The sequence below is a fragment of the Zea mays genome, chromosome 7 (genome assembly GCF_902167145.1).
Source record: "Zea mays cultivar B73 chromosome 7, Zm-B73-REFERENCE-NAM-5.0, whole genome shotgun sequence".
NCBI classification, from domain to species: Eukaryota; Viridiplantae; Streptophyta; class Magnoliopsida; order Poales; family Poaceae; genus Zea; species Zea mays.
The window spans coordinates 81,318,556-81,334,358 of NC_050102.1; the positions used below are offsets into that span (position 1 = coordinate 81,318,556).

The 15,803-nt window shown below is 50.3% G+C and overlaps 1 protein-coding gene across 1 annotated transcript; it reads left to right on the forward strand.

Moving 5' to 3' along the window:
• The first annotated feature begins 1,019 nt into the window (after positions 1 to 1,019).
• LOC103632506 (uncharacterized) lies at positions 1,020 to 2,374 on the forward strand. The gene has a single exon (XM_008654294.3). It carries the CDS (start codon positions 1,223 to 1,225, stop codon positions 1,745 to 1,747), a length of 525 nt encoding a protein of 174 aa, XP_008652516.1. The 5' UTR covers positions 1,020 to 1,222; the 3' UTR covers positions 1,748 to 2,374.
• Positions 2,375 to 15,803: the final 13,429 nt, after the last annotated feature.

Genomic DNA, 15,803 nt, shown 5'->3' on the forward strand with positions numbered 1-15,803 from the left:
CTACTAAAGACAAGCTGATTAAATAAAATGAACCTGAACTAACCAAAACTAGAGCAATTTTTAGTAGGTTCGTTTGCCTGTTTAAATATCTGAGAAAATAATATGAAAACCAAAAACGATTTAAATTGATCATTTGGTCTCGTCCAAACTAAATTCTAATATCGAAACATGGGTTTCTAAAATTCGTTTGTTAAAGGAAAATATCTCCTTCTCAGATTTTTCTCCACCGCTCATTGCTTCTACTTATCCAAGTCGTCACCGCCTGCTGAAGCTACCCGTTGGTCTTATTTCAGCATGCAAGCTCCTTCACGTAAAATATCTCGTTCCCTGCTGACAGATTTTTTTCGGACTTGATCTCATCCGGGAAAGAAAATCTTCTTAGGGCTTGCTCGGTTAGCTCTCAATCCATGTGGATTGAGTGGGATTGGGTGGGTTTAAATCCCAAGTAAGTCAAACTCCTTCTTAATTTTTTCCAATCCCATCCAATCCATGGGTAACGGGATTAACCGAACAAGGCCTTACTGTGCCTGAGATTTTTCCAAGTCGCCGCTTAATCCTGCAATAAAAACCTTGCCGTCTCCATCCAGTCGATGCGTGCCTCTGCAGTCTGCACCATCGCTTTCCTGGCTGCGCTGCTCCCTCTCGTCTTCCTTCCCTGCCATGGCGCTTCTCTCCCTGGTGATTTCCCATGGCCGCCTCTCACCCTCCTCTGCCATGGATGCTAGTCACCGCTGCTTTTCTCTGTAGCTAGGTTCCTCACCGACGGTTATCCGATCTCCATGGCCATGGTGCACGCGCCCCTATCCCATGTCCGAGCTCCACCAGCCAGCGCCCATCTTCCCCTCGCCTTTCCCTGCTCACCGGCCTGCAGAGCTCCCTTGGTGAGCGCCCAGGTCGTCCCTCTCCGGCTCTCTCTGCTGGCGGCTGAGTTCCCTGGAAGCCGTGCTCTGCTCGCCATGGATGTCGTCCACCATGGTGCTCGGCCTAAACGTCGATTCCCTCGTCGCAGTGAGCTCCAGCCGATTCCTTGCCTCTTCCCCGTTTAAATCATGGAGCATCAGCCGCTGTTCCCTATTCCCGGCAGCCGAGCCCCTGCGCGCGCATCCTCCCGCGCAGTCCCCAGCGCCACCGGCCAACCTCGCCGGCCGAGCTTCCTCGCCTTCAATCCTTAAGCCGTCGCGCCCCTCAGCTCGCTGGTCGTGACCTCGCCAAGGTTTTTCCCATGGCCGGCTCACTGCTCAACCCAAACCGAGGTCTTGTACGAAACAGCATCTCCCATGGCCGCTGCGTCGCGTTCCTTGTGCTAGCGCAGCTGAACGCCATACTGCGCAGTGTTTTGTCCGACGTCGAGCTTAGCTCAGTCTCTGTTTCTCTGTGCACGTCGAGTTCCTTGCCGCGCGCTGAGCTTTCTGTCGGTCTCCAACTCGCCATGGTGTCCAACTCCTGTACCAACCGTGACCTACGCTTGGTCTTCCTAGCTGCGTTGACCTGCGTCGACCTCTGCTCACTTCGCTCGGGATGTCGTGCTGGGTCGCTCCATACTTGGTGCACACCCAACCGGGCGTCGCGATGTTGTGCACCATGTGTCACCCGTCATCCTCATCCTCACCATGGCCAGCAGCTTCAAAAACATGGACGCCCAAGCCTTTTCCCCATCTTTCACGCCCACCTCGGTCTTCATCCTCAACCTTTGCCAGAAATTCGGTTAATTGGGCGAACCAGAAGATCTCCAGAATTTTATGGATGAAGAAGAAAATAAAGTCGAAGAGTGACGCTCGCTACATGCTCGACGAAAGGCGTGAACTGAAGATTTATCACTATTCCTCAATTGCCGAATTAAATTTTATTGAGGTGAGTGATTCGCTACTCCTCCATAATAGATCGAAGCATGGAATGGTGTCGTATATTAGATGCGATAATTTTCTTGTCGTGGTTAGGATGCGTTGTGGCTGTATTAAATATTCGTTGATGTATCATATGTGCGATGTATGTTTGAATTGGTGACGAGAAGGATAGGTCTAGTATTTTTATTGACTAGCCATCATATTTTTCAGGATTATGCTAGTTTTGTTTATTAAGATGTAGTCGATGCTCGGCTCTAGTAGTCATTATTTTCTATGTTCGGTGACCGATTAAATGTCTTAAGTTGATGAGAACGTAGATTAGACAAGGAGTGCTTAGGTAGACGTGTAGGTCTAGTACGCTTGAATCAGTTCTATGTTTACGACGTGAAGTATAACGATGATGCGTGGAATAAATTTAGTATTTAATTAATTAGCTGATAAGTCGCGTTTAGGCTAATTGAATTTAAAGTGTATGATTTGTTGTTTGTGATGTTTGCGTTAGGATCGTTAATCTAGAGAAGCGTAATTATAGCGCATAGTCGTATATTAATAACTAGTGTTTTCGTGTAAGATTGTACAACGCCACGCCGATAGGCATTTAAATCCGCTATCGCGTAACACTATTTAGGTTTGTAATATTTCCGTCGATATGCATTCATGTGCATAATGCATTTCATTCAGGTACGTTAATTAATCGCGTGTTGCGGAAGACGAGCCAAGTCGACCCCAAGCGCGGGCTAATCCGCAGGATAATGCTGATGGATTAACCTGAAGATGGATAATCGGAACAATGTGAAGACAAAGGATGATCGTCAAGTGGACATCGCCTAACAAACACTAACCTAGTGTTACCCAGGCAAGCCCCGGTGCATGCAACCCCTTTCCTTGTGTTTTTAAATACTTTTCGCACACTTAAGTCTAGTGAAATGTGCATTAGGTTCATAGGAATTGCTTGAAACCCTTTGATGCATTGCTTTCCTTGATATCCATACCTTTATGGATACTTCTGTGAAGTATCAAAATATGATTTACAAAAATGCTTAGCCTTGCTTAGATCTTGTGGATAGAGGTTGTCCTCAATTTAACCCGGGAGAGGATGGCTTCTACCTGCAAGAATATTTTCATTTGGAGCAATAGTGGGACCTTACTGCAAAGTTCCCTGTGATGCTCTTTCATCCTAAGGAACAGACACAATCCTAAGGATGGAAATACTGAAATTGAGACTTGGGGTAGGAACAGGTGATGTTCTACCCAAGTTGGTTAAGGATTAACGCGTATGTAGGCGTGCTGACCGAGGACCCTTTAACTGGTCACATGCCTCATCATGGGTAAGCCTTGCCTCGGGCAGACTAAGGCCGGAATAAGATAACACGAAATGGGCGTGGAGCGGTGGCGAGAGTAGCGTGTACCCTCCGTGGCAAGAGGCTGGACGGTGGTGTATCTGTGCTCTCGGTTTGCGTGAACCTGATCTGGTCTTAAGAACCCCGGTGGCGGGTTGACATATGCAAGGGTTAAGTGCTACATATGTCGTGTGATTGGAGATCCTCAGCTGAGTATAATCGATTCGGATCGCCGTACCTTCGCGGTTATGAAGACTTGGTCACTTCCCTACAACCTAAGTCAGGATGTGAACATTATGAATAAAAGGATGTTGTATTGATGAGATGATGAAATTAGACTAGATGCAAACAGTGTCTATTAATATTCAATCTGGCGTTAAAATATTGAAAGTAAGGACTCACTTTAGTAAGCTATTTCTGCAAAAGTATCTAAGTTGATTCTTGCTAAAGCCTCTCCTTGATTCCTATTTATCCAGCATACCCTTGAGAGTCTTTTCCTTAGTCGGGTAAGACTTGCTGAGTAATTCCATACTCAGGGTTTTATTCCCTGTTGTTTTTCAGGTCATAGCTTTGTGCTGCTGACAATGGTGTTAAGTGCCGGTGGGCTCGGCCTTCTTATATAAGTATACCCTGCCTTTATCTTCTTACTGAGGATGGTCACTTGAGCTAGCATATATTTCAAACTCATACTTTGGTAATCACTCCGATAAAATAATGTAAATTTTTTGTAACCTGTAAAATTTGGTAATAAGATTTCCGCTGCAAAAATATTGGTGTGTGTGATTTGTGTTACTTAATCCCGCGGTTCTGGTTGTAAGTGGTTTATCCGATGTCCTTGGGGCAATCGGACGGATCCTGTTAAGTTATCTGGTGCACATGCATAGCTGTCTGAGGTCTTTGGGACAAGGACAGGTGCATGTGGGCCTAATAACTTGGGAGGTTCTGCCACACAATGGGAGTGGATAGATGGCGAGAGTAGCGTGTACCCTCCGTGGCAAGAGGCTGGATGGTGGTGTATCTGTGCTCTCGGTTGGAGTGAACCCGGCCTGGTCTTAAGAACACCTGTGGCGAGTTGACATATGCAAGGGTTAAGTGCTACATATGTCGTGTGATTGGATATCCCCAGCTGGGTATTAATCGATTCGCATCGCCGTTACTTCTCTGACATGAAGACTTGGTCACTGCCCTACATGTAGCATTCCAGTGAACAAAAAGGGTTTGATAAAAGGATGGCTAGCATAGGCCAAGTGCTTGAACTAGGGTAGAAAGAACTCTAGTGATAGGTAATGACTTAACTGGCTAATAAAACTGGAATTTTTAAGGATCCACTATTAGTAAGCATTTTTGCAAACAGAGTCTTGATTCTTGATTAAGCCTTACCTTGACTCCCTTAAGCCAGCATATCCTTGAGAGTCTTTTTATTTTGACGGGTAAGACTTGCGAAAGTACACTTCGTACTCAGGGTTTTCGAACCCATGTTGTTGTAGGTGAGGAAACAACAGAATTTTGTTGTTTTTGCACTAAGGTGGTGCCCAAGGACGTGGTGCCCAAAGATGAGCCTCAACAGTAACGTGGTTGCGGAAGGACGTAGTCCTTCCTTTTGAAAAACAATATACTTTTATGAGGGAGGGGTTTTTGCCTATTAAGTTTGTAATAATAATACTTATGCACTCTTATACCCTGGGTTGTAATAACTCTAATACTCTTTCTGTATTTTAATTAATGTAAATTAAGTTATTGTAATCTGCTTCCGCTTATTCGTTCCTCCGACGTGTTATAATATCTGCGTGACGGGTGAAACGCTCTTGGGCGAGGAAAAGGATATAGATACCGAACATGTCAACTGATTAGGTGCATCTACAGGATTCTCCAAAGTCCGTTGGACAAGGACAACTCAAGGTGGGCCTAATGACTTGGGAGGTTCTGTCACATGGCATGTAAAAATCAAGTATGTTTCCTTCTTCAAATGTTGTCCAGAACTCGTGCTCAGGATGGGGCTGGACTTCCCGTGGTGGGGAGGAAACTCCGAACCCGCCGCTTGTACCTCCCATGATGGCAGAGGCTATCGCTGCCTTAATTAATGCCACTACTGATAGCACTTTTCTTCGAGAAATGGCTGGGAATCAAATTCACCAGTAGGGAGGCAGAGGTCAACACCAAGCCCCTAGAGACACCACGTACCTGGAATTTTCATAAACTCATCCACCTGTTTTCGTTAAAGCAGAAGAACCTTTGGAGGCGAACAAATGGATTCAGGTCATGGAGCAGAAATTTGGATTGATTCGGTGCATAGAGACCCTGTTGGGGGCCTTCGTCTTCCGAAGGTCCTCAAAAACACGACTAACATGTTTCCCAAGTATAATATATGTACAGGAACCTTTGGACATGGGATAAAGTTATACATGTGATGAAGGGCGCAGTTCAGGAGAAGGATGAACCAATGCCGAAGCTACCCATGGAAAAGCTTCAGCTCGGCAGTGGAAAATGAAACCGACTTAAAGGGGAAAGGGCTATCTAGTCCTCGATAGATTATCCCTAGGACAATAGTAAATGCCAAGGGTATGAATGTAATTTGTAACGCCCTGAATTTGGGGGTAGAATTTTTTCTTCTTTTCTCTCACCAAATTCGGGCGTTACTCTCTTTTCTCTTTCCCCGTTTGCTCCTTCTTCCCAATTTCAAACCAGTATAGCGACAAGTGCCCGTGTCATGTATAAACCAAAACCTAAGTGTTATGGGTGTTGCATCATGCCGAAGCACTTTTCTTTATCCGATGTTGAGTGTTTGCCTCGTTCCGTTCCGGATTTCGATTCGCGATTTAATTCCGTTTAGTGGTCCGCGCTCGTCGTGGGTCTTCGATCCGCAAAGTGGCCCAGCCCAGCCCAGCCCAGCCGGCCCGGTCCGACCCGGCCCTGCGCGCCCCTGGCACCCAAAACCCCCCCATGCGCCCCCCCCTTCTCTCTCTCTCTCTCATTTGGATCTCCCGCGCAATAACCTCTCCTCTCCCTCTTCCACCTCTCTCTCCCCGTGGTGCCCTAGGATTTGGAGACGGCGATCACCGGATTTTGGACCCCGAGGTGAGCTCCCCTTCTTCTCTCTCTCTCCCTCTCCCTCCTCTTCTCTCCCCCGCGTGCACCCTCTCTCTCCCCCTGCTCGCGCGCGCCCCTGCCCGCCCCTGCTCGCCGGCGACGGCGCTCGCCCGCCCCTCCCCCGGCCGCGGCGGCGCTCCCTGCCCCTGCCCGGCCCGCGCGGCGGCGTTCCCTGCCCCTGCCCGGCCCACGCGGCGGCGATCCCCGCCCGCGGCGGCGGCCCCCACCCCCTCCCTGCGCGGCGGCGCGCGGGCCCCGCCCCCCTGCCTGCGCGGCGGCGCCCCGGCCCCGCTCCCTGCTTCCCCGGCGCGGCGCGGCCCCGCCCGACCCTGCGCGCGGCGGCGCCCGCGGCCCCGCCCTGCTCCCGCCCGCGCGGCCCTCCCCGCCCCGGCCTCCCCGCGGCGGCGCTCGCCCCCGTCCCGGCCCCGTGGCGGCGCCCGCCCGCCCCGCCCCTCCCCTGCTCGCCGGTGCGCGGCCCCGGCGCGGCCTCCGGCCCCGGCGCGGCCCCCGGCGCGGCCCCTTGCCGGTTCAACCGCCCCGGCCCCGGCTCGGCTGCTCCCGTCGCGCCCCGGCCCGGTCGCCCCGCCCCCGTCCCGGCCTCGCCCGACCGTATCCTCGCTCGTCCGCGCTCCGATGATTATTTGTTAGTCGATAGTTAATGTCAAACTCCGTTAGTTAGCGTGCTGCGTCGCGCGCTTCGCCGCGCGACGGATTGTCTAAATTCAGATTCTATCTATGTGCTGCGTCGTGTGCTTCATCGCGCGACGATCCATTTTAATCTCCACCTGCTTATAATGATTAGACATGAAACATGACTTTACTTTACGCTAAACATAGTGTCTACGTTAAATTTCCTTCCATTAAGCGAGTGGTTAATTTATAATCATGTAACGTGATCGTTTCTCGACTGTCTTTTCCTCTTTCTCTCTTAACCGTACTCGCGAGCCCGCGTGGAACGTCTGTTTACTTATTGCATTCTATTGTATGGTGTACTGTTCTTTTGTATTAAATATGTGGATGTATGTATGTTTGCGCTCGCATAGAGAACGATCCGGTCGAAGAGCCCGAGGAACCCGCAGGAGAAGCCCCTGAGCAGCAGTCGGTTGGTGGAGCCAAGTGTCCTTTGACCTATCTCTGTCCTATTCATTCTTTAATTCACCTCCCGCATTACACATTTATGCCTAAGGATTGACTAGCTTTGTTATCCATGTCCTTGTTTACCTATTCGGGTTGGATTATTATTGTTTAGCTTTATGCTATTGCTCAAACTCTAATCAATGAACATGATGAGATTATCTATGATACGCTGTTTTCCCTTCTCTTATTATGATGTGGTACTTGTGGTCATCAAGGGGGCTCGAGCGGTTTCTCGAGTGCCTCTCCGTAAGGACCTGTTCTATGGATGACCGCCCGGGAAAACAATGCAACCATGAGGGTGGAATGGGATGCCCTTAGCTGAATAATTAGAGGACCCGGGGTGTAGTTCACTTAGCCGTCGTGCCGTCAATGGGGCTCGGTGTATGCGGCTCGCTCTGCCAAGTTTGGGTTCGCCCCTTGGGGAGGAGTGCGGTGCATTTAGGAAACCTAACGGGTGGCTACAGCCCCGGGGAATCTTTGTAAAGGCTACATAGTGATGCCCTGCTGGGTCACCTTGGTAGTGATCAATGGAGAGTCATGATCTCCGGGCAGAATGGGAATCACGGCTTGTGGGTAAAGTGCACAACCTCTGCAGAGTGTTTGAAAACTGATATATCAGCCGTGCTCGCGGTTATGAGCGGCCAAGGGAGCTCTAGTGATTAGTGGTACTTGATCAGAGATACTTTGGTACAGGTGGCGATGAGATCAATGGTTTTGGTTATGACTATGGTGCTGGTAAGTGGTATTCTTTCCGTTTGGAAAGGGTACATCGGGCTAATAACTTGGGTTAAAGCTAAAACCTGGCTTTCTATTAGTAAATAATAATCTGACCAACTAAAAGCAACTGCTTGACTTATCCCCACATAAAGCTAGTCCACTACAGCCAAACAGGATACTTGCTGAGTATGTTGATGTGTACTCACCCTTGCTCTACACACCAAACCCCCCCCCATCCCCAGGTTGTCAGCATTGCAACCACTGCTCAGGCGAAGATGAAGCTGTGGAAGGAGACTTCCAGGAGTTCCAAGACTACGACGAGTTCTAGGCGTGGGTTAGCGGCAACCCCCAGTCGGCTGCCTGTGAAGGCCGCGGTTATCTACGTTTCTTTTTCGCACTTTGATTTATTGTAAGAACTATATGGACGTCTCAGACGTATGATGTAATCTATTATTTCCCTTTTTAATACTATTTGAGCACTGTGTGATGATGTCCATGTTATGTAACTGCTGTGTACGTGAATAACTGATCCTGGCACGTACATGGTTCGCATTCGGTTTGCCTTCTAAAACCGGGTGTGACATAAGTGGTATCAAAGCCGTGCTGACTGTAGGACCACTAACCTAGAATAGAATGGTCGTTCTAAGGACTATAGACCTCTGTCCCTGCCTTGACTTTGATATCCCTTCAAAAGTTGGTCATACCGACCAAACCTATGTTCTACTATATAATATACCTTGCTGAAAATGGTGTTTTATTCTAATCCTTCATTTACTTATGATTCATTATTTGCTGGTCATATTAATTCTGTTCTCACCCTTTTGCTTGCGCTGTCTTTTGTAGATGGCTTGACTTAGACACACTGCACGAAAGTCTGTCATCCCCTTCTTACCCTCCCGCCTTACTGAGCGTCCGCTTCGCCGTCCCGTGGCCGGACAGTCCAGCCACTTGGAGAGACTGCACCACCGCCTGCATGAGGAGCAGGAACGTCGACGACAAGAGCAGCAGGGCTCTTCTTTCTCGCTCCAGCAGGAGATAGAGTCCGTGAGGAGCTGCTCCCCCGTGCTTCCCCTGGAGGCTCCCCCTGCACCACCACTGGGCGCCCCAGCTTCTGGAGTAGCTGCTGGAGGAGACCCAGATGACGGAGGTGGCGATGACAGCTCGAGCCACGACATCGACTTCTCTGCTAACCATGAGCCGGAAGGATGGGTTGCTCGACCCATCACTCGCGACGCTGCTCGCGGGTGTCACTTCCACGATGCGCTCGACACCCTGCTACGTCGGGCACTTAACCGGCATACTTGGTCTATCGAGTATCGCTGTGTGGTCTACCAGCACAGTCGCGGGGTCTACCCGGACCGCTGGGAGGCAACCTGCTTGGTGCGCCGCCCGGAGAACAGTCTCTAGGGTGCGGAGGCCTGCTCAGAGCACTATTCTATCTCTAAGCGGGACTCAGCTGAGGCAGCCATGCAAGATGCTGCACGGCGTGCGCTTTCGCACTACTGCTCGGTTTTCGGTGGGGTAGCTGATGGCCTTGACCTGAAGTATTACCCCCGCCGTCCATCTGGCAGCACAGGAGGCGTGATTGTCTCACCTGTTGGTGAGGGCAATCCTAGGTTGAGCAGCACAGTCAACCTAGCCGCCGTGCTAAACACGGAGCTGGACCATGCATTAGACGAGCTGAGTAGGGCTCGTGCTGAGATCACCCTGCTGCGGGCTGAGCGCACGGAACGTCGTCACCTGGATGGTGGTTCCCCCGCTCCCGTCGGGACTCAGCACCCATACTGCTCACCTCGGCGTGGACACCAGTCTTATGGCAATCCCGACTGCAAGACCAAGATAAATCTAGAACCATAGCTCGTCAGAGTTGGATCTTGTAATTAATACGAAATACATACGTAGAAGCTATAGTCTTAGCGTTAGTCTCGGTCTTAGTTAGTCTTAGTTAGACAGGGTAGTTTGCTATATCCTGTGCATTTATGTTTGTCATGATGAACTATGTTTGGTTTGGATCTTTGTAATGACTGTCACCAGAGTGTGGGTATCCCCTGCACTTTGGGTTACCTATTATGTTAATGGAGTTAGTTATATAGTTGGGAAACCTTTTATTCCACTTTCCTCTTTATCTGAGAAGCTGTGTGGTCTGTGTTGGAGATCAGTGAAGATGCTCATCTGTTCAGTGCTGTTGAAGAATTCTATACTCTTTTCTTATGCTGCAAGATTTGCCAGATCAGTTCTGATGTGTGGTTGCATTCTGCAGATGTCAGAGAACAGGCGCAGAGGAGGAAGGCGTGCTCAGCAGGAGCGAGCCGCTCAACAGGATGAGGTGCCCCAGCAGCAGCACCTACCGCCCCCGCCCCCGATGTCCATCGAGCAGATGTTTCTGATGCAGACTCAGGCAGTTCAAGCCATCGGTCAGACTTTGGCCGCCATTCAGCAGCAGCAGCAGCAGCAACAGCAGTAGGCCCCACCTCAGCCTCAGATGCCTCAGATGCCCAGAGACAAGCGTGCTGAATTCATGAGAGGTCATCCACCAACGTTCGCTCATTCTTCTGACCCCATGGATGCTGAAGACTGGCTGCGCACTGTGGAGCGGGAGTTGCATACCGCTCAGTGTGATGACAGGGAGAAAGTCCTGTATGGTCCCCGTCTGTTGAGAGGAGCAGCCCAGTCATGGTGGGAGTCTTACCTTGCCACCCATGCCAACCCTGACGCCATCACCTGGGAAGAGTTTAGAGGTAGTTTTCGTCAGTACCATGTTCCTGCAGGTCTGATGACAGTGAAGAAGGAGGAGTTCCTGGCTCTCAAGCAAGGGCCATTGTCTGTCAGTGAGTACCGGGACAGGTTTCTGCAATTGTCTCGCTATGCTCCTGAAGATGTCAACACCGACGCCAAGCGACAGTACCGTTTCCTGAGAGGCTTGGTTGACCCTCTGCAGTACCAACTGATGAATCACACCTTCCCGACATTTCAGCACCTGATTGACAGAGCAATCATGACAGAGAGGAAGCGTAAGGAGATGGAGGATCGTAAGCGCAAGATCAGTGGACCCCAGCCTGTAAGCAGCAATCGTCCTCGTTTCTCAGGCAGTCAACCTCAGCAGTTCAGGCAGAACCAGCGTCCACCTCAGCAGCAGCAGCAATTCCAAAGGCAGTATCCTCAGCACCAGTACCAGAACTGTCAGAGCAATCAGTCAGGAGGTCAGTTTCAGAGGCAGAATCAGCAAGCACCTTGTCTTCCTGCCCCAGCAAACCAGCAGAACAATCAGGCAGCACCAGCTCAGGTTGGAAACAGGGCATGTTTCCACTGTGGAGAGCAAGGCCATTGGGTGATGCAATGTCCGAAGAAGGCAGCCCAGCAGCAGTCAGGCCCCAACGCCCCAGCAAAGCAGAACGTGCCTCAGCCTGGATCAGGCAACCGCTCTCAGCCGCGCTATAATCATGGAAGGCTGAACCACTTGGAGGCTGAAGCAGTTCAGGAGACCCCCGGCATGATAGTAGGTATGTTCCCAGTCGACTCCCATATTGCAGAAGTGTTATTTGATACTGGAGCAACACATTCTTTCATTACTGCATCATGGGTAGAAGCACATAATCTTCCAATTACTACCATGTCAACCCCCATTCAAATTGACTCAGCCGGTGGTAGAATTCGAGCCGATAGCATTTGTTTGAATATAAGTGTGGAAATAAGGGGGATAGCGTTTCCCGCCAACCTTATAGTAATGAGTACTCAGGGAATAGATGTCATCCTAGGGATGAATTGGCTAGATAAGTACCAGGCAGTTATCAGTTGTGATAAAAGGACCATCAAGTTGGTGTCCCCACTAGGAGAAGAAGTGGTGACCGAGTTAGTCCCGCCTGAGCCAAAGAAAAGAAGTTGTTATCAGCTAGCTGTTGATAGCAGTGAAGCAGACCCAATTGAGAGTATCAGGGTTGTGTCCGAATTCCCAGATGTGTTTCCAAAGGACTTACCGAGAATGCCACCAGAGCGGAAAGTTGAGTTTGCCATAGAGCTTCTTCCTGGAACCGCCCCTATCTTTAAGAGAGCTTACAGAATATCTGGACCAGAGTTGGTTGAGCTTAAGGAGCAGATTGATGAGTTGTCAGAGAAAGGTTACATCCGGCCAAGCACCTCGCCTTGGGCCGCCCCTGTCCTATTTGTGGAGAAGAAAGATGGCACCAAAAGGATGTGTATTGATTATCGAGCTTTGAATGAGGTCACGATTAAGAACAAGTATCCCTTGCCCAGAATAGAAGATCTGTTCGACCAGTTGAGAGGAGCCAGTGTGTTCTCCAGGATTGATCTGAGGTCAGGTTATCATCAGCTCAGGATCCGACCTTCGGACATTCCGAAGACGGCATTCATTACCAAGTATGGGTTGTATGAGTTCACAGTGATGTCTTTTGGTTTGACCAATGCGCCAGCATTCTTCATGAACTTGATGAACAGTGTATTCATGGATTACCTTGATAAGTTTGTGGTGGTATTCATTGATGACATTCTGGTTTATTCTCAAAGCGAAGAAGAGCACGCAGATCATTTGAAGATGGTATTGCAGAGATTGCGAGAGCACCGGTTGTATGCAAAGTTGAGCACGTGTGAGTTCTGGATCAGTGAAGTCCTGTTCTTGGGTCACATAATCAACAAAGAAGGATTGGCTGTGGATCCGAAGAAAGTTGCAGACATTTTGAACTGGAAAGCGCCAACAGATGCTCGAGGAATCAAGAGCTTCATTGGAATGGCCGGATATTATCGGCGATTCATTGAAGGGTTTTCGAAGATTGCGAAACCAATGACAGCGTTGCTAGGCAACAAAGTCGAGTTCAAGTGGACCCAGAAATGTCAAGAGGCCTTTGGAGCGCTGAAAGAGAAGTTGACTACAGCGCCTGTCCTAGTCTTGCCTGATGTGCACAAGCCCTTCTCGGTGTATTGTGATGCTTGTTACACAGGTTTGGGATGTGTGTTGATGCAAGAGGGAGGAGTTGTGGCTTACTCGTCCCGACAACTGAAGGTTCATGAGAAGAATTACCCAATCCATGATCTAGAGTTGGCAGCAGTGGTTCACGCACTGAAGACATGGAGGCACTACCTGTATGGGCAGAAATGCGATGTTTACACAGATCACAAGAGTCTGAAGTACATATTCACTCAGTCAGAGTTGAACATGAGGCAACGAAGATGGTTAGAGTTGATCAAAGACTATGAGTTGGAGATCCATTACCATCCAGGCAAAGCAAATGTAGTGGCAGATGCTTTGAGCAGAAAGAGTTAAGTCAATCTGATGGTCGCTCGTTCGATGCCTTATGAGTTGGCCAAGGAGTTTGACAGGTTGAGTCTTGGGTTTCTGAACAATTCGCGAGGAGTCACAATCGAGTTGGAACCTACCTTAGAGCACGAAATCAAAGAAGCGCAGAAGAATGATGAGAAAATCAGTGAGATCCGGCGACTGATTCTAGATGGCAGAGGCAAAGATTTTCGGGAGGATGCAGAAGGCGTGATATGGTTCAAAGACCGCTTGTGTGTTCCTAACGTCCAGTCCATTCGGGAGTTGATTCTTAAGGAAGCTCATGAGACAGCCTATTCGATTCACCCTGGCAGTGAGAAGATGTATCAGGATCTGAAGAAGAAATTCTGGTGGTACGGAATGAAGAGGGAAATCGCAGAGCATGTGTCTATGTGCGATAGTTGCCGAAGAATTAAGGCAGAGCACCAGAGACCTGCTGGATTGTTGCAACCGTTGCAGATCCCTCAGTGGAACTGGGATGAAATTGGTATGGATTTCATAGTCGGATTGCCTCGCACTCGAGCCGGCTACGATTCCATTTGGGTAGTGGTGGACCGCTTGACCAAGTCAGCCCACTTCATACCTGTCAAGACCAACTACAGCAGTGCAGTATTGGCAGAATTGTACATGTCTCGGATCGTTTGTCTTCATGGTGTGCCAAAGAAGATAGTATCAGATAGAGGAACGCAGTTCACCTCTCATTTCTGGCAGCAGTTGCATGAAGCTTTGGGCACGCATCTGAATTTCAGTTCAGCTTATCACCCGCAGACAGATGGTCAGACCGAAAGAACCAATCAAATTCTTGAAGACATGTTGAGAGCCTGTGCATTGCAAGATCAGTCCGGATGGGATAAGAGATTGCCTTATGCAGAGTTTTCCTATAACAACAGTTACCAGGCCAGTTTGAAGATGTCACCATTTCAGGCGCTCTATGGAAGGAGTTGCAGAACTCCGTTGCAATGGGATCAGCCCGGAGAAAAGCAAGTGTTTGGGCCAGACATTTTGCTTGAAGCTGAAGAAAACATCAAGATGGTCCGAGAGAATCTGAAGATAGCGCAATCGAGGCAGCGAAGCTATGCAGACACAAGAAGAAGAGAGCTGAGTTTCGAAGTCGGAGACTTTGTCTATCTGAAAGTGTCACCAATCAGAGGAGTTAAGAGGTTCGGAGTCAAAGGCAAGCTAGCACCCCGCTACATTGGTCCGTATCAGATTCTTGCAAGACGTGGAGAAGTGGCCTATCAGCTCAGTTTGCCAGAGAATTTGTTTGCTGTGCATGATGTCTTTCATGTGTCTCAGTTGAAGAAGTGCTTGCGTGTGCCAGAAGAGCAGTTGCCAGTGGAAGGTCTTGAAGTCCAGGAGGACTTGACCTACGTTGAGAAGCCAGTGCAGATCCTTGAGGTTGCAGACAGAGTCACCCGAAGGAAGACCATCAGAATGTGCAAAGTTAGATGGAATCACCACTCTGAGGAAGAAGCAACCTGGGAGCGTGAAGATGATCTGATGGCTAAATATCCTGAGCTCGCTAGCCAACCCTGAATCTCGAGGGCGAGATTCTTTTAAGGGGGATAGGTTTGTAACGCCCTGAATTTGGGGGTAGAATTTTTTCTTCTTTTCTCTCACCAAATTCGGGCGTTACTCTCTTTTCTCTTTCCCCGTTTGCTCCTTCTTCCCAATTTCAAACCAGTATAGCGACAAGTGCCCGTGTCATGTATAAACCAAAACCTAAGTGTCATGGGTGTTGCATCATGCCGAAGCACTTTTCTTTGTCTGATGTTGAGTGTTTGCCTCGTTCCGTTCCGGATTTCGATTCGCGATTTAATTTCGTTTAGTGGTCCGCGCTCGTCGTGGGTCTTCGATCCGCGAAGTGGCCCAGCCCAGCCCAGCCCAGCCCAGCCGGCCCGGTCCGACCCGGCCCTGCACGCCCCTGGCACCCAAAACCCCCCCATGCGCCCCCCCTTCTCTCTCTCTCTCATTTGGATCTCCCGCGCAACAACCACTCCTCTCCCTCTTCCACCTCTCTCTCCCCGTGGTGCCCTAGGATTTGGAGACGGCGATCACCGGATTTTGGACCCCGAGGTGAGCTCCCCTTCTTCTCTCTCTCTCCCTCTCCCTCCTCTTCTCTCCCCCGCGTGCGCCCTCTCTCTCCCCCTGCTCGCGCGCGCCCCTGCCCGCCCCTGCTCGCCGGCGGCGGCGCTCGGCCGCCCCTCCCCCGGCCGCGGCGTCGCTCCCTGCCCCTGCCCGGCCCGCGCGGCGGCGCCCCCTGCCCCTGCCCGGCCCGCGCGGCGGTGCCCCTAGCCCCTGCCCGGCCCGCGCGGCAGTGCTCCCCGCCCGCGGCGGCGGCCCCCGCCCCCTGCCTGCGCGGCGGTGCCCCGGCCCCGCTCCCTGCTTCCC